The following is a 23,741-nucleotide window of genomic DNA, read 5'->3' on the forward strand; positions in this document are numbered from 1 at the left end:
CAGACAGATGTGGTTTGTGAGCTGTGAGCCTCAGTCTCAGCGCAGTCAGAGGTGGCTGGTTTCAGGCATCTGATTCCTGTTTCTCACTCCAGAAACTGCAGCAACAGCTTCACAAGTGACACACAGGCATCGTCCACACGGACATGGCAGGTGGGTGCCTTCAAATTTAACAACTTTCTACACAGTTTTTTTTAGCAATTATGTCAATTGGAAGCATCTCAGCCTATTGGAAACGCAGAAATAAGAAGAACATTCATGTATCTCTGCATTGTACAGTACACGCATGTAGAGGTGTAAGAATATAATAACAAGGAAACTGTTCGTGTCTACCTGTGTCAACTGTCAAAGGACTGTTGTGTTAATGGTTCTGGACAGAGTTATTTCTACAATATTTGTGTTGTACGAGGCTGTGTCTTTTGTACAAATGATGGCAGGATACTTCTCTATAAGCTCACTGGACACAGCAATGAGGACTAGCTCATAAAGGAAACCAATATTTGTGTTACATGTTCTACATTGTGTTCTTGGCTTTGTAGATAATATTAGGATGCATATTTCAATTACTGCTGGTATTTTAAGTGAAGATTACTCTTTAAAATCTTTACTATAGTGGCTTGAAATCAATGGTGTTCAGAGAAAATAACATATTCATTATGCACCTATAGGACACACTCACACATATGCGCAGTAGATGTATTTTACATTTAGAGAACGAAAAACAAGCTGTCAATCTCAATTAGACGTTGTTCTCCTTTATACATTCAAAACCAGGAGAAAATAAAGTATTTCGGGTTCTTAAGACACAAAGAAATACCAGAGCTGCAGATGATTTCCAGCTGTGTATCTGTACTTGTTGATCTCCTTGTCTGTATGTAATCAGAGTTTATTTGCTTGTAAGGTACCGAGCTGCAGCTCCAGGTTCTTGTAAATCACATTTACAAGACTGCTGATAAACTTCGACACAGTGCTGAGATCTTTAAAGAAGGTCATTAGTGTCCCCTGCAGGAGACAGCGAGTACACTCCATCTCTACAGCAGACTTCCTGTGTGTGTGGTTTGACCTGTGTGAGAATCCTGCAGCTCTCTCACATCTTATTTTCTACTTGGAATGGAAATGCAAGGGTTTAGGATTAAGAACCTCTGTAAAGCAAACAGTTTAAGTTTATTAAACGTTGTGGTGCACTCACTCAGTCATGCAGGACCTCGATCAAATCACAAAAGTCTTTGAAATTCACATTCATGATCAGTCAGATTCCTGTCAGGACCCTGAACCTCGCTCTCCCTCTGGGATGTGTTCAGTCCCTGTGTGAGCCGGTGGGTCTCTGGGTGACTTGTCTAATTTTAAAGCTTTTTGTGCACATGAGACGTCAGACAGTCTGTGCAGACCTCTCTCCTAGAGAAAGCAATCCTCTCCTCTCCACCATTTCTGAGTGGCCTCAGGGCCATGAAAAAGAAACTTAACTTCACAAGGTCATAACTGTTGACTCTTGACAGAGTCTTCCCGTCTTCGTCTCCAGATATGACTCCATTAACTGACTATTTAAGAACCCATCTAGTCTGCTTCATCAAGTCCAAGCAGAACCCAATCTAGCTTTGGCAATGATGACGGCTCCTGGCATCCAGATTTAATCAGACATGGGACTGAAAGCAGTTCTGCTCAGAGTCACTGCCCAGGCAGTCTGATTCTCTTTGTGTCAACATCCTCAGGAGTGATCCTGCACGTTTTCTCTTCCAGGATCAGAGCTGAGGGTCGTTCTGCTGGGAAAGACAGGATCTGGGAAGAGCAGCTCAGCAAACACCATCCTGGGAAGAGATGAGTTCAAAGCAGAATGTTCGTCCAGCTCTGTAACACAGTGGTGTCAGACAGGAACCAGGGAAATCGGTGGCAGACGTGTCACTGTGGTCGACACACCAGGGTTTTTTGACACAACGCTGCCTGAAGAAGATGTGAGACGTGAGATAGTGGGGTGTGTCACTGAGTGTGCCCCAGGACCCCACGCCTTCCTCGTTGTGTTAGTGGTGGGAACATATACCCCTGAGGAGAGAGAGACAGTGGAGAGGGTTCAGAAGCAGTTTGGAGAGGAAGCTCTGAAGTTCACCATGGTCCTCTTCACTCATGGAAAGAAGCTCAAACACAAGAGCATTGAGCAGTTTGTGCAGGAGAACAAGCAGCTGAAGGGGTTTGTCCAGAAATGTGGGGGCGGGTGTCACGTTTTCAACAACAAGAAGTTCTGTAAACGGAAGCAAGTAATGGCGCTGCTGAGGAAGATCGAGAACATGGTGAGGAAGAACAGAGGAGGTCACTACACCAACAAGATGCTACAAGAAACAGAAGTCGCCATAGAGGAAGAGGAGGAGCACCTTCGACAGGAGAGACCAGACCTAGACCCCTCTTCAATCAGACAGCAGGCCAGAGGAAGAGTTAGAAAGAAATGGCTAAATATTCTAGCAGGAACATTGACAGGAGCAGTGTTAGGGGCTTTTCTTGGGACTGTAGTTCTGCCTCTTGCAGCATTAGCTTGTACTGGGGGAGCAGTAGTCAGGGCAGCAGAAGAATTGAGAATAAAATCAGCAGCTCAGATAGTAGGAGCAGGGGCAACAGTGATTGTAGAAGCAGGGGCAGTAGGGGTAGCAGGGGCAGGAGCAGCAGGGGCAGCAGGGGTAGCAGGGGCAGGAGCAGAAATACTGGGGGCAGCAGGGGCAGAGGCAGGAGCAGCAGGGGCAGCAGCAGCAGGGGCAGGGGCAGCAGCACTGGGGGCGGGTATAACTGTAGGCGTGCTCGCTATGGTCGGGTTAGTGGCAGGGGGAGTCATCGGAGGACAGGCAGGAGCAGAGGCTGAAACAGCAGGAGGGGCAGCAAAGCAAGCAGCTGAATCAGTGATGGACACAGCGAAGGACATAGTGAGGGGGGCCTGGGAACTACCACAGACCACAGGGAGCAGGGCAAAGAGCGCAGGATACAAACAGCTATAGAGACAGATACAACAGGACAACAGGACAGAACAGAGAAGCACTCGGGAAAGGCCTGCACCTGCTTGCTGAACTCGCTAGAGGTGTAGCAGTACATTCACAGCAATAATTAATCATTATAATTAATAACTTGAGAAGCATTTGGTTCTGAATTGTAAAAACGATGCTGTGAAGGGTGTCTGAATTGTAACGCGGTGTGAGCATGGGTATAGAATATTCTGACTTTAATCACCTCTACCTCTCAGTGAAGGTTTGGAAATCATTTAGTCCAACAGTTGGTCATCAGGTGATATTAACACACAAACAGATCACGATGTGAACATTAACACAGATCCTCATGCAACACTGTTTAATTGTCTCAATCTTCAGTTTGATGTTGGGTGTGTTTATCAGATTGTCTAGACCTGTCTTAATCGCATCATGCTCACTGATCATCAACAAGGACCAGTGCAACCATCTCTTACAGTGGGTGAAAGCAGGGACGTATTTGGATAAAAATACTGAAGAGTATAAAGAAATACTGGACCTTCTTAAAAAATGAGAAATAGTCACAAACATACTGAGAAGGTCAGGACTGGCCAGTGAATTAGAGACAGGTCGTCCTAAAACCTGAAGATACAAGAAAAACTGTAACCTTGTAAATGACAATGTGGTGCATTCCTGATTTGAACAGGAAAGCAATGAAATTGAGATTTGATTTGTCACACACCTGTACGTTACAATTCTTCTGACATTTTGATCACAGGAGACGCTTAAACATTTTTATTGGGAAAAACAAAACATCAACATCCTTAATTTAACAACAATTGAAGTCTTCTGAATTTCAAATGTTTGCTTCATTACAGAAGTTAGATTTTTTCTACTGATCATTAAATAACATGTAAAAGATGTTGACTTTTTAAATTTCATATGAATTATTCTATATATTAATTACATATTACTCAGAACTGTCTAGGAATTAGTTTCGTTGTTGTAGCAGAAGATATGTATTCAGTCTTCAGGATTTATTTGTATTCAGTCTTTCTTTTGAAGTTGGTTGTTCTAAGATGATTGATTTTAACCTGAATTTCACCCTTTTATTTTATTGTTTGAACTATTATCACAGCGCTTCACATGACGTGTTATGGAGAAGAATCAGCCAGATCAAATAAACTATTTTCAAATTTTTGATTAGAGTGTCTCTTTATTAAATATTCTCGATGATTTTTCTTCAGAACTGAGGATCTGTGGCTTTAATAAACTACAACTAGTGTTCACTGTCCAAGGGAAACATCCAGCACTGTTACACTCTTTGTATGGATGCCCTCTCTGTGTTTAGTAACATATCTGAACACTTGTTACACCCCTGGTTGTACATTCCTGATATGTGCAGCAAAGGAATGAAAAAGTTACATTGTTTTGATTCTCTTTTACATTAAAGTCTTCTAATGTTCGATCACAAGACATGCTAACACAATCTTTATGAGGAAAACAGCCAAAATAGGAAAAACAAAACATGTACAAGTATTTAACTTAACAGCATTTAAATGTTATTTTAAATTAGAAATGTTTGCCTCGTAAAAAGTTAGATATTTTCTGCTCATAATCAGTTTTGCAAATATAGTTCATTAATTAATTAAGAGAGTGATGTCATCATAACATTCTTACCTTGCACTGGGATCGCCAAAGCTCTGCGTTGCCCATCTAAGGTCATAGTAGACAGATGTGGTTTGTGAGCCTCAGTCTCACAGATGGCTTAAGGCATCTGCTTCCTGTTTGTCACAGTTTGAAAACTGCAGCAACAGCTTCAGAAGTGACACACAGGCAACATCGGCACAGACATGACAGGTGGGTGCCTTCAAATTTAATAACAACTTTCTATACAGTTTTCTAGCAGTGATTTCAATTAGAAGCATCCCAGCCTATTGGAAATGCAGAAATAAGAACAACATTCATGTATCTCTGCATTGTACAGTACACTCATGTAGAAGTGTAATATAATAACAAGGAAACTGCTCATGTCTACCTGTGTCAACTGTCAAAGGACTGTTGTGTCAATGGTTCTGTACAGAGTAGTTTCTACAATATTTGTGTTGTACAGTACGAGGCTGTGTCTTTTGTACAAATGATGGCAGGATACTTCTCTATAAGCTCACTGGACACAGCAATGAGGACTAGCTCATAAAGGAACCCAATATTTGTGTTACATGTTTTACATTGTGTGTGTTTGGCTTTGTAGATAATATTAGGATGCATATTTCAATCACTGCTGGTATTTTAAGTGAAGATCAATCTTTAAAATCTTTACTATAGTGGCTTGAAATCAATGGTGTTCAGAGAAAATAACATATTCATTATGCACCTATAGGACACACTCACACATATGCACAGTAGATGTATTTCACATTTAGAGAATGAAAAACAAGCTGTCAATCTCAATTAGACATTGTTATCCTTTATACATTCAAAACCAGGAGAAAATAAAGTATTTAGGGTTCTTAAGACACAAAGAAATACCAGAGCTGCAGATGATTTCCAGCTGTGTATCTGTACTTGTTGATCTCCTTGTCTGTCTGTATGTATTTAATCAGAGTTTATTTGCTTGTAAGGTACTGAGCTGCAGCTCCAGCTTCTTGTAAATCACATGACTGCTGATAAACTTCGACACAGTGCTGAGACAGCGAGTACACTCCATCTCTACAGCAGACTTCCTGTGTGTGTGGTTTGACCTGTGTGAAAATCCTGCAGCCCTCTCGCATCTTATTTTCTACTTGGAATGGAAATGCAAGGGTTTAGGATTAAGAACCTCTGTAAAGAAAACGGTTTAAGCTGATTAAACCTTGTGGTACACTCTAGCAGTCATGCAGGACCTCGATCAAATCACAAAAGTCTTTGAAATTCACATTCATGATCAGTCAGATTCCTGTCAGGACCCTGAACCTCGCTCTCCCTCTGGGATGTGTCCAGTCCCTGTGTGAGCCGGTGGGTCTCTGGGTGACTTTTTGTGCACACGAGACGTCAGACAGTCTGTGCAGACCTCTCTCCTAGAGAAAGCAATCCTCTCCTCTCCACCATTTCTGAGTGGCCTCAGGGCCATGAAGAAGAAACTTAACTTCACAAGGTCATAACTGTTGACTCTTGACAGTCTTCCCGTCTTCGTCTCCAGATATTACTCCATTAACTGACTATTTAAGTACCCATCTAGTCTGCTTCATCAAGTCCAAGCAGAACCCATCTAGCTTTGGCAATGATGACGGCTCCTGGCACCCAGATTTAATCAGACATGGGGCTGAAAGCAGTTCAGCTCAGAGTCATTGCCCAGGCTGTCCGATTCTCTTTGTGTCAACATCCTCAGGAGTGATCCTGCACGTTTTCTCTTCCAGGATCAGAGCTGAGGGTCGTTCTGCTGGGAAAGACAGGATCTGGCAAGAGCAGCTCAGGAAACACCATCCTGGGAAAAGATGTGTTTAAAGTAGCATGTTCTCCCAGCTCTGTAACACAGCAGTGTCAGACAGGAACCAGGGACATCAGTGGCAGACGTGTCACTGCGGTCGACACACCAGGGTTTTTTGACACAACGCTGCCTGAAGAAGATGTGAGACGTGAGATAGTGAGGTGTGTCACTGAGTGTGCCCCAGGACCCCACGCCTTCCTCGTTGTGATAGAGGTGGGTCGATATACGCCTGAGGAGAGAGAGGCACTGGGGAGGATTCAAAAGCAGTTTGGAGAGGAAGCTCTGAAGTTCACCATGGTCCTCTTCACTCATGGAGAGCAGCTCAAACACAAGAGCATTGAGCAGTTTGTGCAGGAGAACGAGCAGCTGAAGGGGTTTGTCCAGAAATGTGGAGGCGGGTGTCACGTTTTCAACAATGAGAACAGGAGAGATGAGAATCAGATAACAGAGCTGGTGAGGAAGATCGAGGACATGCTGAGGAAGAACGGAGGAGGTCACTACACCAACAAGATGCTACAAGCAGCACAAGCCGCTATTGAGGAAGAGGAGGAGCGCCTTCGACAGGAGAGCCCAGAGCTAGACCCCTATTTAATCACACAGCAGGCTAAAGAAAGAGTTAGAAAGAAAATGTTAAATATTCTAGTAGGAACAGTGACAGGAGCTCTACTGGGGGCTTTTCTTGGGGCTGTAGCCCTACCTGCTCTTGTATTTACAGCTGCGAAACATGCACTACCAGCTGTAAAAGCAATTGCTGCCATACAGACAGGGGAGGCAGCAGCAGGAACAGGGGTGACAGCTCCACCTGTGCTCACTGGAGCTGCTGTAGCCACTGCAGCTGGGGCAGTAGTGGGGGGGGCTATTGGAGGTCTTGCAGGGGCAGGAGCAGAAACACCAGCAGAAGCAGCTGATCAGGCAGCTCAAAGCATAACAGCCGTAGTGAAGAGCGCAGTGAGAGGGGTTAGGGATGTGATCGAACAGGCTGGAAACAGCAAAGGAAGGAAAGATTAATAAGATTTGATCAGAATTTCAGAATGATTCATCATCTAAAATCATTCCTGCAGTTCTGTTTCCATTCTGACGCAACAACAGGTTTTATGAGTTTTTACGTCTGTCATTCGAAAGAAAATATGTTTGACAGTTTGATGATCTTTCAATCTGTGTTTACTGTGGAGCGTGTATCACCTAGACTAGATCTGTATTCATCACAGCCGGCTTGTACCTTGGTTTCAGGATCATCTGAAAAATGTGTCTTTGTTAGACTTACACAAAGAGAGGAGGAAAGGTGTTGTAAAGCAACAAAAAAACAAGTTATAAAGTCAGCGTTGTTCTTCCCACAATCAAATAAAGCAGTTTTCTGGATTCCTGGTCTCTTCTGAGTGTGTCTGTGTATCCTGTCTTGGTCCTATCAGGAGAGTTTGTTTAGTACTTCAGGCAGCACGTACATGAAGCAAACCTGTTTAATGCTTTTTAATGATATGGCTCAAACTTGTCTTCAATAAACTTGGCAATAGGAAATATATTTTCTTCCCTGGAGCCATGTGATTGATTATGTGGCTGAATGACTAAAGAATTTTCATCATTGGTTTAACCAGCTCCAGACACCTTTGTGAAACTGCAGGAGATTACCTGAGGATATGGTATTTTGGTTATGATGTACAGAAAGCAAAATCAGCTTTGTGTTTTTTACTGCAGTGGCTCAAAATCATTTGGGTCTTCAATAAATTAGTAACTGATCTTTTTCCCCAGCGTGCCAGTTTGGGCTTCAAGTGCGCGAGCATTTCAATTACTTATGCAATTGTAGGGCCGACTGATTCATTCGAGAATCTCCTTCATTGGTTTAATCAGCAACAGACGCCTTGGTTCCCCGTTCCCCGCGGAACTGCTCCTGAGCCCGTAAAACACCAGGCGCTGAGATCTCCCACGAGCTGGCGAGGGATCAGCTCTCTCCCCGCCAGAACGGCGTGCTGACCGGCCTGGCGGGCGCAGGGGTGCGATCTTGTTGAACGCTCCTGGGGGTTCAGGGATCCGGCCCTTAACGATCCCGACGACCGCGTTCCCGCGCTGCATCGAGTCCAAGCGAGCCGTCAGCGACTCGGAGATCCCTGCAAAACTTCAGAAAGTCACGGACGTTCGGGTCCTGGGTTCTGTCTGTGTTCAGCGTGGGAATTCTCTTCCCCCGGGGAACGATGAGACAGACCAATCGTACGGATACAGCAGCAGATTGAGGAGACGCAGGGGCGCTCCGGGCTGGGCTGCTCTGGACCGTGAGGACCGGTCAGGACTGCAGCGGGCTCAGCAGGGTGACTTCGGACGGCCGGTCGATGGGGAGGACGGAGAAGTGGAGAGACCTTGCCCAAACAAATGAACACAACGTGCGTTTTTGAAAGGCCTCTGTTTCACTCCCTGAGCTGAAGTCTACAGCGTTCAAGGTGAGCTGTTTCTGAAGTGTGTCGGCGATCTCTACTGCTTGACAGCTGCCTGGGAGATTAATAAAGACAGTGTGGGGGGCCTTGTGAAGACGGAAGTTTCACTTTCCTCCTGTTAGGGACACATGGTGACACAGACACAGAATAAGACGAAGGAAAAGCCTGAGGCCTCTTCACAATCAACAGTGAGACACAAACCGGAGCGGGCAGGTGGGAACTGCAGGGCAGGTCACTTAAAACCCAAAACAGGGGACGTTTTCATGAAGGACTGTGTAAACGTCTTAAATCCTCATCAAGGATTGTTTAAATCTATTAAATCTATTTTACAACACGGAATATCACCAATTATCATTTAGAATTGCACCAAAAACATACAGAACATCACAGGACACAGGCTCGTGTTGTACAGCTGCAATTTAATCCACCCGAAATGTGCTTCAGGTCACAATCCTTAGTGAAACAAACACAGATAATGCAAACCTTCCCCTACCCCACAATACACAATATTCACAGCGGAAAGCTCTTCAGCTGAGATTCAGGGATGCACTCAGACTCACACCATTCGTGCTGTACTCCCCAGTATTCTGCACCCCAAAACACCTGAACAGCTTTCCACCCCTAATCTGTAAGGAAAGTAAACCGTAGTGTGTGTTAGTGTGCAGTAGTGTTAGTGTGCGGTAGTGTGCAGTAGTGTGTGATCGTGTGCAGAAGTGTGTGTTAGTGTGCAGTAGTTTGCAGTAGTGTGTGGTAGTGTGCGATAGTGTGCGGTAGTATACAGAAGTGTGCGGTAGTGTGCAGTAGTTTGCAGGACTGTGCGGTAATTTGCAGTAGTGTGAGGTAGTGTGCAGAAGTGTGTGTTAGTGTGCTGTAGTTTGCAGGAGTGTGTGGTAGTGAGCAGTAGTGTGTGTAAGTGTGCAGTAGTGTTAGTGTGTGGAAGTGTGCGATAGTGTGCGGTAGTATACAGAAGTGTGCAGTAGTGTGTGGTAGTTTGCAGTAGTGTGCGATAGTGTGCGGTAGTGTGCAGTAGTGTGCAGTAGTGTGCAGTAGTGTGCGGTAGTGTGTGGTAGTGTGCAGTAGTGTGTGGTAGTGTGCAGAAGTGTGCGGTAGTGTGCAGTAGTGTTAGTGTGTGGTAGTGTGCGGTAGTGTGTGTTAGTGTGCAGTAGTGTGCAGTAGTGTGTGGTAGTGTGCAGTAGTGTGCAGTAGTGTGCAGTAGTGTGCGGTAGTGTGCTATAAGAATCCTTTCAGTAGAACACCACTATGATATACAATAACCACAATCAAGACAAGATACAGCTGTAGTACAGCAGGTGAGGAGGTCTGCAGATATACCCCTGAAGATTAAAGAAGCAGCTCAGTGGGTGAGCTGATTAATCAAGGCTGTGATTTTCAACATTTCATCACCTGGTGTTTCCTCACTCACACCTGTCCGATCAGGAGTCACCTCGGCTCTCTACTACAGCTCCTGCCTGAGGGGCAAACAACGAGCTCAGCACCCAATCACACACCCGGAGAGCCGAGAATCTGTGAGACTGTGTCACGAGTCTGTGATCGATCTGTTCGATCTCCCAGCCTGCCTGCTGTAACCAGTGTCTCTGGTCATCTGGACCTGCTCTGTTCACGCGCGTCTCTGCGGAAATGTGGATACAAGGATGATACCTCCAACTCCAAAACACAAGCGTGGACAATATTGTTAAAATGACACATCAAAGACTGAACATCGTGAGCTCCGCTCTGCTTTTACAGGGCTACTGGTATCTAAACGCGTTTCAGACAGCACGGGGTGGGGAGAGAGTCAGTCACACGGGAGAGAGGTCACGCTGGTCCGAACACACGGCCTGCTGGTGTCCTCCACTGAACCGCGGGCAGCTCTCTCTCCTCCTGCTCCAGTCCGACACGGATATCCTACTTCAAGTCTTTCATGAGGGCAGGGCATGTGTTCCCTTCGTTGGTCAGGAGCATGTCAGGACCCTCACTCCTCGCACGAGAGGTAATGCTCTTCGGTGGAAGAATCTCCTGGTCACTGTGGGTGGCATTGTGGGTCTTATTGTGGGTGGCACATGGCATTGTGGGTCACTGTGGGTCCCATTGTGGGTCACACTGTCGGTCACACTGTGGGTCCCATTGTGGGTCACACTGTGGGTCACACTGTCGGTCACTGTGGGTGGCATTGTGGGTCCAATTGCGGGTCACACTGTTGGTCACTGTGGGTGGCATTGTGGGTCACACTGTCGGTCCCATTGTGGGTCACTGTGGGTGGCATTGTGAGTCACACTGTCGGTCACACTGTGGGTCCCATTGTGGGTCCAATTGTGGGTCACACTGTCGGTCACTGTGGGTGGCATTGTGGGGCACTGTGGGTCACACTGTGGGTGGCATTGTGGGTCCAATTGCGGGTCACACTGTTGGTCACTGTGGGTGGCATTGTGGGTCACACTGTCGGTCCCATTGTGGGGCACTGTGGGTCCCATTGTGGGTCACACTGTTTCCATTTGGAGGAGCTGAGGGAATCCGTCTTGAAAACCAGCGTCGCAACACCGTGACTCAAGTTGCGCGCACACGCTCAGAAGGCGGGAGTGCGTGGGGGCGATGTGCTCTCCCCAGTTCTCCCGCTAGAAGGCGCGCCGGAGGTCGGGAGAGACCGGCCGCGAGCTCAGCGGAGAGCTAGGCGCTACTCTCTCGCGTGGACCTGCTGGTGCTTCCGGAGGGTGGCGGGCCGGCCGAAGCTCTTCCCGCACTGGGCGCAGCGGTGCGGCTTCTCGCCCGTGTGGACCTGCTGGTGCGCCTTGAGGATTCCCGAGCGGTTGAAGGCCCTGCCGCAGACGGCGCAGGCGTAGGGCCGCTCGCCCGTGTGGATGCGCTGGTGCACCTTGAGGTCGCCGGACTGCTTGAAGCCCTTCCCGCACTGCGGGCAGCGGTGGGGCCTCTCGCCCGTGTGGATGAACTCGTGCGTCCTCAGCGAGCGCAGCTGCTTGAAGCCCTTGCCGCACTGGGCGCAGGCGTAGGGCCGCTCGCCCGTGTGGATGCGCTGGTGGCACTGCAGCGTCCTGGCCTCGGAGAAGGCCTTGCCGCAGGCCGTGCACAGGAAGGGGCGCTCCCCCGAGTGGGTGCGCTGGTGCGCCTTGAGGTTCTTGAGCTGGCTGAAGCGCTCGCCGCACTGGGGGCAGGCGTGGGGCCGCTCGCCCGTGTGCGCGCGCCGGTGCTGCTGGAAGTCGCCCGAGTGGATGAAGCTCCTGCCGCACTGGGGGCAGCAGTAGGGCCGCTCGCCCGTGTGGGTGCGCTGGTGCTTGGTCAGGTCCCCGGACTGGCGGAAGCCCTTGCCGCACTGGGCGCAGGAGTAGGGCCGCTCGCCCGTGTGGATGCGCTGGTGCACCTTCAGGTCGCCCGAGCGGTTGAAGCTCCTGCCGCACTGGGGGCAGGCGTAGGGCCGCTCGCCCGTGTGGGTGCGCTGGTGGATCTTGAGGTTGCCCGACGTGGTGAAGCTCTTGCCGCACTGGGCGCAGGGGTACAGCCTCCTGCCCCCGTGAAGCATTGGCGGTGCTGGCGAAGCCGCCTGCTCCCCCGACGGGCCGGGCCCCGGGCCCTCGCGCTGGTGGACCCGCCTGTGCTTGGCGAGCGACTCCGAGCGGCCGAAGCCCTTGCCGCACTGGAGGCACCAGTAGGGCCGCTCGCCCGTGTGGGTGCGCCGGTGCACCTTGAGCCTCTCCAGGCGGCTGTAGCTCTTGCCGCACTGGGCGCAGGCGAAGGGCCGCTCGCCCGTGTGGGTGCGCTGGTGGTTCTTCAGGTCCCCCGACTGGCTGAAGCCCTTGCCGCACTGGGCGCAGCGGTAGGGCCGCTCGCCCGTGTGCACGCGCCGGTGGATCTTGAGGACCGACGGGTCGCTGAAGCCCTTGCCGCACTGGGCGCAGGAGTAGGGCCGCTCGCCGGTGTGGATGCGCAGGTGCCGCCGCAGGTCCCCCGGCATGCTGAAGCCCTTGCCGCAGAGCGCGCAGCTGTGGGGCCGCTCGCCCGTGTGGACGCGCAGGTGGGTCTTCAGGCTCGCCGACTGGGCGAAGCTCTTCCCGCACTGGTTGCAGCAGAACGGCTTCCTCCCGGTGTGCGCCTGCTGGTGGTACCGCAGGTGCCCCGAGCTGCCGAAGCCCCTGCCGCAGTAGGCGCAGAGGTAGGGCCGCTCGCCCGTGTGGGTGCGCGCGTGGATCTTCAGGCTGCCCGACTGGGCGAAGCTCTTCCCGCACTGGGCGCAGGCGTAGGGCCGCTCGCCCGTGTGCACGCGCCGGTGCTCCGTCAGGTTCCGGGCGCAGCTGAACGTCTTGCCGCACTGGGGGCAGGTCAGCCTCTCCCCCGCGTGCGCGCGCTGGTGCTCCCGGAGGGCCCCGGGGCTCCCGAAGGCCCGGCCGCACCGCAGGCAGCGGGGGCCGTCCGGACCGGGTCCGGCGGACTCCGGGGCGGAGGCGCTCCGGGAGGGGGCAGAGGGGCCCGGGATCGGCTCTCCGTATCGGAGGTCCTGGTCCCTCTCTCCCTCCCCGCTCGGAGCTCTGCCCCCCCCGAGCCGCTCCCCGCCCGGCTCCTCCTCCTCCTCCTGCTTGACGTGAGCGGACACCGGCACGGGCTCGCGCTCCGCCTTCGCGACGCCCGGCCCCCCGCCGAGCTCCGCTGTCACCCGCGGCTCGGCGAGCGGGTCCGGGCTCGCGCACATCTCCCTCTCCTTCTTAATCTGATCGGACCCCAGGAGGGGGGCCGGGCCCGGACCCGCGGCGCCGAGAGACTGCGTCTCGGACCGGTCCTCCCCGTGAACACAGTTACTCTCCGGCCCTGCCGGCTGGGCTCCCCCCTCGCCCCGCTGGGGGACGGTCTCGCCCGGCGTCTCTCGGAGACGGTCCGATGGGACGGTCTCGCCCGGCGTCTCTCGGAGACGGTCCGATGGGACGGTCTCGCCCTGCTGGGGAACGGTCTTGCCCAGTGTCTCTCGGAGGCGATCCGATGGGACGGTCTCGCCCGGCGTCTCTCGGAGACGGTCCGATGGGACGGTCTCGCCCTGCTGGGGAACGGTCTTGCCCAGTGTCTCTCGGAGGCGATCCGATGGGACGGTCTCGCCCGGCGTCTCTCGGAGGCGATCCGATGGGACGGTCTCGCCCGGCGTCTCTCGGAGGCGGTCCGATGGGACGGTCTCGCCCGGCGTCTCTCGGAGACTTTCCGATGGGACGGTCTCGCCCCGCTGGGGGACGGTCCCGCCCGGCGTCTCTCGGAGGCGGTCGGATGTTTCGGGGAGCCCCACTGCGATGTGCATGCGTACCGCTGAATCCCGCGTGGCACCCTGCACCCCCGCCATGCGTCTGGCTGCTGTCACCCCACCTCCTCCGCGCTCCTCTCCACCCGCTGGGTGTCCTGGTTAGGGGGCGCCCCCCCGGGCGCCTGAGACAGGAGCCCGACTCGCTCCTGCAGCTCCTGGAGGGGGGGAGAGGGGGAGCGAATATCCGGCCGGGGTTCAGGAGCGAGCAGGCAGTCAGGACAGCATCGGGAACATCGGGAACGTGCTCGCAGCTCTGACCCCGGACCGCCAAAGGGCCTACAGCGCCGACAGAGAGTCTGCTCTCCCGTTCCCAGGAAATCAAGATGAATTGGACCGGAATGTATTTTCCCTTGATCCCTGCAAGCGAGAAACAGATGCTCACACCCTGGGAGAGGCGGCTGACCTACTGCAGAAGAGGAGGCTGGGGAAGAGTGCGCACCCCTTCATTCCCAGTACCTCTGGGCTGGTGCTCGATGCCTAGCCTAACACCGCTGCGTGTTCAGTGAACTCAACCCTTTGAAACTTCGTATGCAGTATTCAATGCCGTATATGAGGACCGGCGACGGGCAGGCCTCTCAGGGACCCCAGAAACTCTGCGGTTGGCATCTCCCCCGGTCCCTCTCATGCTCTGCAGGAGTACCAGCCATCCTGGGCTCCCACAGTGCACCCCTGCCCAGACCCGCGCGACACACGAGCACACCCGGGACCCGGGGCACTCTGTATGTTGACACGTGACACGGCTCGGCCTGGCGCGTCTGATCGCGGAGACACAGCCAGGGAATCTTCCTGCGCTTACTTCCTGAGGCACAAGGAGGGCGACCCTCCCCGCTGAGACCCCCAGTTTAAGGGCAGATCCCAGACCACGCTGAGCTGGGGTACAGGCCATTTCAGCCCAACTGCACCAGAGCCGCACAGAGCACCCCGACAGTCACACAGTGCACCCTGACAGTCACACAGAGCTCCCCGACAGTCACACAGAGCACAGAGCACCCCGACATTCACACAGAGCGCCCTGACTGTCACACACAGCACACAGCACCCCGACATTCACAGAGCAGAGCACCCCACACTTTAAACCTTTATATAATATCTTTTTAAAAAAAGGGCAGAGCAGTGGCTCTGTGGCTCAGCATCTGCGCCTGTGGCTGGGAGGCTGCCGGTTCGAATCCCGCGGCCAGCAGAGGAATCCTACTCCAATGGGCCCCTGAGCGAGGCCCTGAACCCCAGCTGCTCCAGGGGTGCTGTATAAATGTCTGACCCTGCGCTCTGACCCCCAGCTTCTCTCCCTGTGTGTGTGTCTCCTGGAGAGCGAGCTGGGGTCTGAGAGAAGACACATTCCTCATGCAAGACACTGTATCTGACCAGTGAAGTGATCTCTTCTCCATCTTATATCTTGGAGCACCCCGATAGTCCCACAGAGCACCCCGACAATGGCACGGTCTCTCTCCCCGGGCTCTACCGCACGCATTCACTCGCGAACTGCCCACGCAGCGGCAGCGTGACCCCACCTGCGCTTCAGCTGGGGGTTCAAGACGGTGTCCGGAGCCCCAGCTCCGCCCTCCCGCTATTGTCTCATGAACCGCCCCCCTCCTCCTCGCTGCACGCCCGAGCCCGAGCCCGTGGTCGACCCCACAGCCCACGCGTGCAGCGCTCACCGTGCACAGCTGCGGCGGCTGCCCCGGCGCGAGCTCTTCCCAAGGACTCGCGCCGCCGGGCCAGGGCAGGGAACGGGCTCCGGCCTGTGACGTCACCCCCCCGAGTCGGGTCTTAAAGCGGCGACGCCGCTCCCGGGGTGGGGTCCGCTATTTCAAAGGGAAACCGCCGCGGCGCTGCAGGCGGACTCCGGCAGACAGAGACTCAATCCCAATAGTCTGTCTCCCAGTAATTCTCCCTATGTTTACAGTATATGTGAATATTTTATGATATGTCTTTGTTTTAAATGTCCGTAGATTATATTTAACTTTTATTTTATGTTTTGTTCCATGTTAATTTTATTGTTTTTATTCGCTTTGGCAACACTGATTGTACCCATCGGTCATGCTAATAAAGCACCTGGAATTAAACTGAATTGACTCGCAAGACTGCGTCTTGCAGGTGGCGGGGCCGGTCTCAGCCGTGGCTGGAGAGCCAAACTGTAAAAAAAAGCAGCAGCACTATTTCTGTGCTCACTGCAGGCGACACCCGCGGTGGCTGTTTCGCCGCCATCAGTTTCCGTAGAAAAATAAAAGAGAGTATTGTTACCCCACACCGGGGCTGCGGGGTTTTACCTGCGGCACCAGAATCGGAACAGGATCTTGAGTCCAATTCAGACCGGTTTAATTCAAAGAGCCTTACCGAACCGCTGGCTCACAGTGTTGCCAAAGCCTAGACAATTAATAACACATCTACAGACATCAGGTGAGGCTCATTATTATTATTATTATTATTATTATTATTATTATTATTATTATTATTATTATTATTATTATTATTAGGGAAGGGCAGTCGCCGGAGCTGGGAGCTGCTCTGATTCTGGCAGGTGTGTTTGTGTGTGTGTGGGGGGGGGATTCTGGGATTAGACGTGTTATTATTTGGGGGAAGAGTGTCTGGTCCAGGCCCGGAGTGTCTCAGACATTTTTTTTTTAAAGAATTTTTTATTAAACTTGTAAATAATTTACAAATACAAATACAATCAGAAGATCAAATTAGGTACAAGAGAACAAACACAAACAGAAAAATAAACAATTAACCACCAGAGGTAATAAGTAAGTTATATGATTAACTTGTATTTTTTACATATATCATATGTTTTCCGTGCTTTATTATTTCTCACATTTTTAATAGAATTTAAATAATGTTTCAGCTCCACCTCAAAAGAACTAAAAAGGGGAGTATTATTAGACCATTTGGATTTATGGATGTGAAATTTACCAAGAATGATTAATAAATTGACTATAAATAAATGCTCTTTTTCCAAATTTTCTACTAAACAGTACAATAAAATGTCAAAATCCTTCAATCTAAAAAACACCTTTAACTGCCTACAAACAAAACTCTGTAAATCCGTCCAAAACAACTTCACAAACCTACACCTACCAAATAAATGCACCAAAGATTCCTTTTCCGCCCGACAAAACACACACAGATCATCCTGCTCATGCTTAAATTTAAAGAGTACTAATTCCACTGGATGAAATTTATGAATGATTTTAAACGATATCTCTTTAACTTTATTTGTACTACAAAATCTATCAGGAATTGTCCAAACTAACTTCCGGTTTATATTTTCAAACATTGCATTCCAAAAAGACAAACAAGAAGGGATAAGATGGGGTTTGCAAAGATTTCTAATATGAGTATTGTGACGGAGTGTCTCAGAAATCTCCGCTGCTCGCTCGGCAGAGACACGGAACTGCGGCGGAACTGGAGGGCTCATCACGTGCGCATTGGTGGTTCAGTGGTAGAATTCTCGCCTGCCACGCGGGAGGCCCGGGTTCGATTCCCGGCCAATGCAGCGGTCATCGCTTTTACACCCCGAAAACACGGGCCGGGCCGCTCCAGCCCCGCGTCTCGATCGCCTCTTCTGTTAGAGAGAGAGATATTTATGTCAATATTATATAATATGTCTTTGTTGTAAATGTCTGTAACATGTCTGTAGATTTTATTTTACTTCTATTTTTTGTTTTGTTCTATGTTAATTTTATTATTTTTATTTGCTTTGGCAACACTGATTGTACCTATCGGTCATGCTAATAAAGCACCTTGAACTGAACTGAACTGAACTGAGATACTTTATTGACCCCGTGAGGGAAATTGCGGACGTGTGTTCTGCCGTATCAGGACAGTAGACCTTATTCTACACAGCGCTCTCGAAAAAAGCCACGTCGCAAAGCGCCGTCCTGTAATGAAATGAAATGAAATAACGATGATGGGAGATAAAGGAGTTTGTGCGATAGAAACGGGGGTTTCGGGGGGCCGGTAGAAGATGTAAAGGGACAGCCGACTGCTGCCCCCCGTCTCGCTGTTCAGAGGCGCAATGCGTTGAGCTCTTAAGGCAAAATTTTATTTGTAAGAATAAAAGCATATTCCCGCAGACCGGAGAGCACAGAGAGCCCCAGTGTTCAGACCGGAGAGCTTGGGGACAGTTCCAGTGATCAGACCGGAGAGCAAAAGGACACCACTCCCCCCATCCTGGGACCCCTGTGTCAGGACTTAAGTCTCATTAGCCAGACAGCCCAAGGGCAGAGCTGGGAGAGAGCAGGACCAGCAGCTGAGAGTGAACCCCACAGCTGGGCAGTCCTGAAGACTGTCTCACTGACGGTATCACTGGCACTCTCAGTTCATCTCAGTCTAACAGAGACCTCGGACTGCTGGGCTGGGGACATGATTCCTCTGTACAAAAGGCAGCTCTCGTATAAAACACGCTTCATTAGAAAAAGTGTTTCCCTCGGAGCCCGAAGGCATGTCCCTTTCGTTAAACACACCCCCTCACCCTCAAGCCACGCCCCCGGTACAGCCGCCACCTGCCACTCAGGGCCGTTCCAGGAAGTCACCGGCACAGAGATAAGTTTCGCTTTTGATGAAACTGAAAATAGCTCTCTCCTGAAGCCTTCTGAAATTTAACCTCGAGACAAAATGGCACAAGCTGGACATTCTCTAGATCAAGACCGGCTCAGCTGTCCGATCTGCCTGGACATCTTGAAGGATCCAGTGTCTCTTCCCTGTGGACACAGTTACTGTATGGGCTGTATTAAGAGCTGCTGGGATCTGGATGATCAGACTGGAATCTACAGCTGCCCCCAGTGCAGACAGACCTTCACCCCAAGGCCTGTTCTGCGCAGAAACATCATCCTGGCTGAAGTGGTGGAGAAACTGAAGGAGACAGGGCTCAGTGGTCCTCCTGCTCCCAGTCCTGCTGGCCCTGGAGATGTGCTGTGTGATTTCTGCACTGGGAGACAGGTGAGAGCTGTGAAGTCCTGTCTGGTGTGTCTGGCCTCTTACTGTCAGACTCACCTCCAGCCTCACTGTGAATCAGACCGTTTGAGGAAACACAAGCTGGTCGATGCTACTGCACATCTGGATGATCTGGTCTGTCCGAGTCATGACAAACCCCTGGAGGTCTACTGCCGTTCTGATCAGAGGTGTATCTGCGTGCTGTGCACGAAGGATGAGCACAGAGGCCATGATACTGTCTCAGCTGCAGCAGAGAGGACTGAGAAACAGGTGAGGAAAGTCTTTTCTTATCACAATACACACATTCCCGGGTCTTTCCTTAAATTCTGTTCTGTTCAAACAGGAGCTGACTTGAACCGTAATGAAGAGGTTCGAGCAGTGATCAGACTTTTACTTTAAAATGATTTTCTGCTGTGTCCTGCAAGTGTGGCTGCTGTGCAGAATGTCTGCTCCTGCCCTGCGTCGTGATGTCACGAGTTATGAGGTCTCTTTGAACTCTGACCCTCGGAGATGGGCTGCGTGCTTGGGCACAGAACAGTTTCTCCTGAGCCCTGCGGCGTCTGTCTGTTGAGAAGCACCGCGCGGAAGGTTCCAGAGCTGCTTTTCATTCAGAAAGAAAATAAGGTTTATTTAGTTTATTTCAAAGATTTCCAGATTTCCTTCATTTCGACCTCACAGGGCTTTGACTTCTAACACAGTTTGATCATGACGAGCTCTGAGGGAAATGAGACAGCTCTTCACTAGTTAGTCATGGTCTGAATTCACTGCAGATCGGGGCTCTAACAGTTAAACAGTTCAGTCATGGAGGGTCTGAGCTCTGCTCTGCTGGTACTGACTTTACTGCAGCCTTGAATAGTGTATTTTCACTTTGCATCCTCTGACCTCTGGTTCATAAACATTCAAATATACTGTGTAGATTGCATGTGAAATCAATATTGTGGTTGATATTTTTCTATTTATATAATATGTTGTATTACGCTATGGGACTGACAAAAATGTATTAACAGCTAAATATAATTTACTACTGTATAGGTAAAATGCTGTGTAACCACTGAAGATTGTTTAATTTAATAAATGCGCTGTATATTAAATATGCCTTTTCTGTAAATTTAAAATGTGCTGTACAGTAACAGTATATAGCAGTTTAGGTATGGTCTCATTATACTTTTTGAGAATTTTGAAGCTTGAATGGTTTGTCAAGAAATGTCACTATTGAAAAAACTGTAATGAAGAATATTTCTGTCCTTTTTTGGTACTCTGAAACCTTTTATCGAGTGTGGCGATAGTTCACACCAGAAATGTCCTGAGTGTCTGTGTTCTTCCACAGGAGCAGCTAGGGGCGACACAGAGACAAACCCAGCAGAGACTCCAGGAGAGAGAGAAGGAGCTGCAGGAGCTGAGACAGGCTGTGAAGTCACTCAGAGTGGGTATTGACCAGAGGAGTGGACACACAGGCACACATTCCCACAGCTGGACACTGGACACACCAGTACCCTGAGGAAACACCACACACAGTAGAATGTAGTTTGAGTGTTGTCCTGTGTGATAATCCACTGTGTGTCTCCTCACTCAGAGCTCTGCACACACTGCAGTACAGGACACTGACAGGATCTTCACTGAGCTGATCCGCTCCATTGAGAGAACACGCTCTGACCTCACACAGCTGATCAGAGCTCAAGAAAGGGCTGCAGTGAGTCAGGCTGAAGGACTCCTGGAGCGACTGGAGCAGGAGATCGCTGAGCTGAGGAGGAGAGACGCTGAGCTGAGCCAGCTCTCACACACAGAGGATCACATCCATTTCCTCCAGGTAACAGCACTGCTCTGGGACTCTCTGCAGTCCAGAAGGGAGTCTCTCACACAGAGCTCTCCAATGGAGCTGCTCCTGGCTTCTCCCCAGGAATGTGTGCTGGAGCCCAGTGTGTTTGACTGGAAACTCCTCTCTCTCCTCCCTGCTACAGAATTTCCAGTCTGTCTGTGTCCCTCCTGGAGCTGGAGACTCACCCAGCATCCCTGTCAGACCCCACTTCTCACCTGAGGCTGTGAGGAGAGCTGTCTCTGGACTGAAAGAGCGACTGGAGGACGTCTGCAGGGAGGAATCAGTCAAGATCTCCAGGACAGGTAAGAGGAGAACCACACTTTATTTGCAGACACCAGTTGTACAATAGCAATAGAGTAGAAGAGTCCTGTTTCAGAATAGTATTTGTGTAAATGGTACACGTAATAGGTATACTGGTGAACACTCATATTACTCAGGCTTTAGAAAAATTACTATTTTTTTAATCAATGAAGTCCAACTTTTGACAGGGTCTGGGCAAATTGTCAATAACCGCTCAATAACCAGTCAACACTTCAATCAAGAATAAATATACTGCTTTTTACTGCAGTACAATCAGCCTTGATGAGACATGTCTCTCTGTGTCTCCTCAGTGAGTGACGTCTACAGTCTGCAGACTCCAGACCCCAGGACCAGAGCAGAGCTCTTACACTGTGAGTCTGTTTTCGCTCCAGCTGCCCACCGAGAGATACCTGGAGCTCAAACACACACACACCTGTACTGGGCTGTGGGAGCGGGACTCTAGTGGAGATCTGCTCAGGGATTGGTCTGCTCTGCCTGTCTGTCCTCTTACTGTCCTCTTCTCTCCAATCAGAAACCCCAGTGTGTATCTTACTGGGCTGTGGGGGCAGGACTCTAGTGGAGATCTGCTCAGGGATTGGTCTGCTCTGCCTGCCTATCCTCTTACTGTCCTCTTCTCTCCAATCAGAAACCCCAGTGTGTATCTTACTGGGCTGTGGGGGCGGGACTCTAGTGGAGATCTGCTCAGGGATTGGTCTGTTCTGCCTGCCTGTCCTCTGACTGTGCTCTTCTCTCCAATCAGATGCCTGTCGGCTCACACTGGACCCCAACACAGCGCACAGATGGCTCTGTCTGTCCGAGGGCAACAGGAGGGCGACCTGGAGTGACGAGGAACAGAAATACCCCGAACACCCCGAGAGATTTGATAGCTGCCCTCAAGTGCTGTGCAGAGAGGGGCTGTCTGGGACTCGCTATTACTGGGAGGTACAATGGACAGGGAAAGGGGCTTATATAGGCGTTGCATATAAAGGAATCAGCAGGAAAGAATGGGGTGTTGACAGCTATATTGGATACAACGACCAGTCCTGGAGTCTCGACTGCTCTGGGTCCAGTTACTCCGTCTGGCACAATTGTGAGGAATCTACCATAACTCCAGTAGCTGCCCCTCCCTCCTCCAGGATAGGGGTGTATGTGGACCACAGGGCTGGGACTCTGTCCTTCTACAGCGTCTCTGGGGGCACAGCGACCCTCCTGCACAGAGTCCAGGCCTCCTTCACAGAGCCCCTCTACCCCGGGTTGGTGGTCTATGACACGGTGACCCTGTGTCAGCTGGGGCGGACCTCTCTGCCCTGATCTCGTCCAGAGCTCTGAATCGCTGTGCTGCAGCTCTGTTCAGAGCAGACAGTCTGTAACTGCTGCGTGGCCTAGAAAGCTATAAAGAATCTTACGAGAACAAACTTCTAACTGATGTGCATTTATGTGAACATGTGTCTTTCTCTGCATCTTCGAAACTGTGACTGTCTTGATGTCAAACTTGGGCACCGTGTGATATGAAATAAAGAATCTCATGTAAATAAACATACTGATTTGCACTGCCTTTCTGTTTATGCACAGATGAACTTTGTCTTTCTCTAGATCTGGTTATCTGGATTATTCTAGATCAACAGCTCAGATTAAACTGAAAATAGTATATGATTTGTTTAGTGCCTCTGGTCGTTTGGCAGAGAGTGTTTAATCTACAGCCGGACTCCTCTACTGTACTGGACACTGATCACACAGGAGAGAGTGTTTAATCTACAGCTGGACACTGATCACACAGGAGAGAGTGTTTAATCTACAGCTGGACACTGATCACGCAGGAGAGAGTGTTTAATCTACAGCTGGACACTGATCACACAGGAGAGAGTGTTTAATCTACAGCTGGACACTGATCACGCAGGAGAGAGTGTTTAATCTACAGCCGGACTCCTCTCCTGTACTGGACACTGTGGAGCTCAGTTCGCACAGGTGAGAGAGTTGAATATTTGTTTTGCCCCGTCTCTGGAAAGGGTCACACACTCCTGGCTCCTTACAGCTGTGGCCTGTGAGTCTGAGGTCAGTCAGTCACTTTTGCTGAAGTGTGCTGCTCTTGTGCTGCTGTGTTCATTGTGGAAAGTCGGTCTTGTGCTCCTCTGCAGGTGTGAGAGGAAGGATTAACACACACGCCACGCCTCCCGAAGGATAATAATAATAATAATTGCTTACACTTATATAGCGCTTTTCTGGACACTCCACTCAAAGCGCTTTACAGGTGTAATGGGGATCCCCTCCACCACCACCAGTGTGCAGCCCCACCTGGATGATGCGACGGCAGCCATAGTGCGCCAGAACGCTCCCCACACACCAGCTCTCAGTGGGGAGGAGAGCAGAGTAATGAAGCCAGTTCATAGAGACAGACTAAAAAGGGGAGTACAATAAAATATCAAACTCCTTAAATCTAAAAAAACACCTCCAACTGCCTGCAAACAAAACTGTGCAGGTCCGTCCAAAACAATTTCACAAACCGACACCTCATAAGAACGGACAGAGCCGACTTTACTTCTTGAGGAGGCTCAGGTCCTTCAATGTGTGTAGTAAGATG

General features: G+C 50.3%; 4 protein-coding genes and 1 non-coding gene across 6 annotated transcripts; 4 read left to right on the plus strand and 1 right to left on the minus strand.

Moving 5' to 3' along the window:
* Nucleotides 1-4,139, plus strand: LOC148654259 (GTPase IMAP family member 7-like). The gene is made up of 2 exons (XM_088646202.1): nucleotides 1-150; nucleotides 1,735-4,139. The coding sequence occupies exons 1-2, from the start codon at nucleotides 144-146 to the stop codon at nucleotides 2,970-2,972; spliced, it is 1,245 nt and encodes a 414-aa protein (XP_088502328.1). The 5' UTR covers nucleotides 1-143; the 3' UTR covers nucleotides 2,973-4,139.
* A 526-nt stretch (nucleotides 4,140-4,665) lies between these two features.
* On the plus strand, nucleotides 4,666-7,761 carry LOC148654260 (GTPase IMAP family member 7-like). 2 transcript variants are annotated; one of them, XM_088646210.1, is made up of 3 exons: nucleotides 4,666-4,796; nucleotides 6,332-7,107; nucleotides 7,174-7,761. In XM_088646210.1, the coding sequence occupies exons 1-3, from the start codon at nucleotides 4,790-4,792 to the stop codon at nucleotides 7,408-7,410; spliced, it is 1,020 nt and encodes a 339-aa protein (XP_088502336.1). In that variant the 5' UTR covers nucleotides 4,666-4,789; the 3' UTR covers nucleotides 7,411-7,761. The 2 variants fall into 2 exon arrangements, with proteins under 2 accessions (XP_088502336.1, XP_088502335.1); XM_088646209.1 differs by having other exon boundaries at nucleotides 6,332-7,761.
* A 1,463-nt stretch (nucleotides 7,762-9,224) lies between these two features.
* LOC148654261 (uncharacterized) lies at nucleotides 9,225-14,154 on the minus strand. The gene has a single exon (XM_088646150.1). It carries the CDS (start codon nucleotides 14,152-14,154, stop codon nucleotides 11,497-11,499), a length of 2,658 nt encoding a protein of 885 aa, XP_088502276.1. The 3' UTR covers nucleotides 9,225-11,496.
* Nucleotides 14,155-17,537: 3,383 nt separating this feature from the next.
* On the plus strand, nucleotides 17,538-17,608 carry trnag-gcc (transfer RNA glycine (anticodon GCC)). Its single transcript has one exon. It is a non-coding gene; the product is annotated as a tRNA-Gly (tRNA).
* A 1,018-nt stretch (nucleotides 17,609-18,626) lies between these two features.
* LOC148654263 (E3 ubiquitin-protein ligase TRIM16-like) lies at nucleotides 18,627-22,699 on the plus strand. Its single transcript, XM_088646636.1, has 6 exons — nucleotides 18,627-19,317; nucleotides 20,375-20,470; nucleotides 20,621-20,854; nucleotides 21,006-21,165; nucleotides 21,475-21,534; nucleotides 21,924-22,699. Exons 1-6 carry the CDS (start codon nucleotides 18,730-18,732, stop codon nucleotides 22,472-22,474), a joined length of 1,689 nt encoding a protein of 562 aa, XP_088502762.1. The 5' UTR covers nucleotides 18,627-18,729; the 3' UTR covers nucleotides 22,475-22,699.
* Nucleotides 22,700-23,741: the final 1,042 nt, after the last annotated feature.

The sequence above is a fragment of the Lepisosteus platostomus genome, chromosome 9, assembly GCF_059453375.1.
Source record: "Lepisosteus platostomus isolate fLepPlt1 chromosome 9, fLepPlt1.hap1, whole genome shotgun sequence".
Taxonomy (NCBI): domain Eukaryota; kingdom Metazoa; phylum Chordata; class Actinopteri; order Semionotiformes; family Lepisosteidae; genus Lepisosteus; species Lepisosteus platostomus.

Coding starts and splice junctions, on each gene's coding strand:
- LOC148654261 (XM_088646150.1), bottom strand. CDS start 14,154: ATGGCGGGGGTGCAGGGTGCCACGCGGGATTCAGCGGTACGCATGCAC.
- LOC148654263 (XM_088646636.1), top strand. CDS start 18,730: ATGGCACAAGCTGGACATTCTCTAGATCAAGACCGGCTCAGCTGTCCG. Junction 19,318..20,374: donor CAGAGAGGACTGAGAAACAG/GTGAGGAAAGTC, acceptor GTTCTTCCACAG/GAGCAGCTAGGGGCGACACA. Junction 21,535..21,923: donor CAGAGCAGAGCTCTTACACT/GTGAGTCTGTTT, acceptor CTCTCCAATCAG/ATGCCTGTCGGCTCACACTG.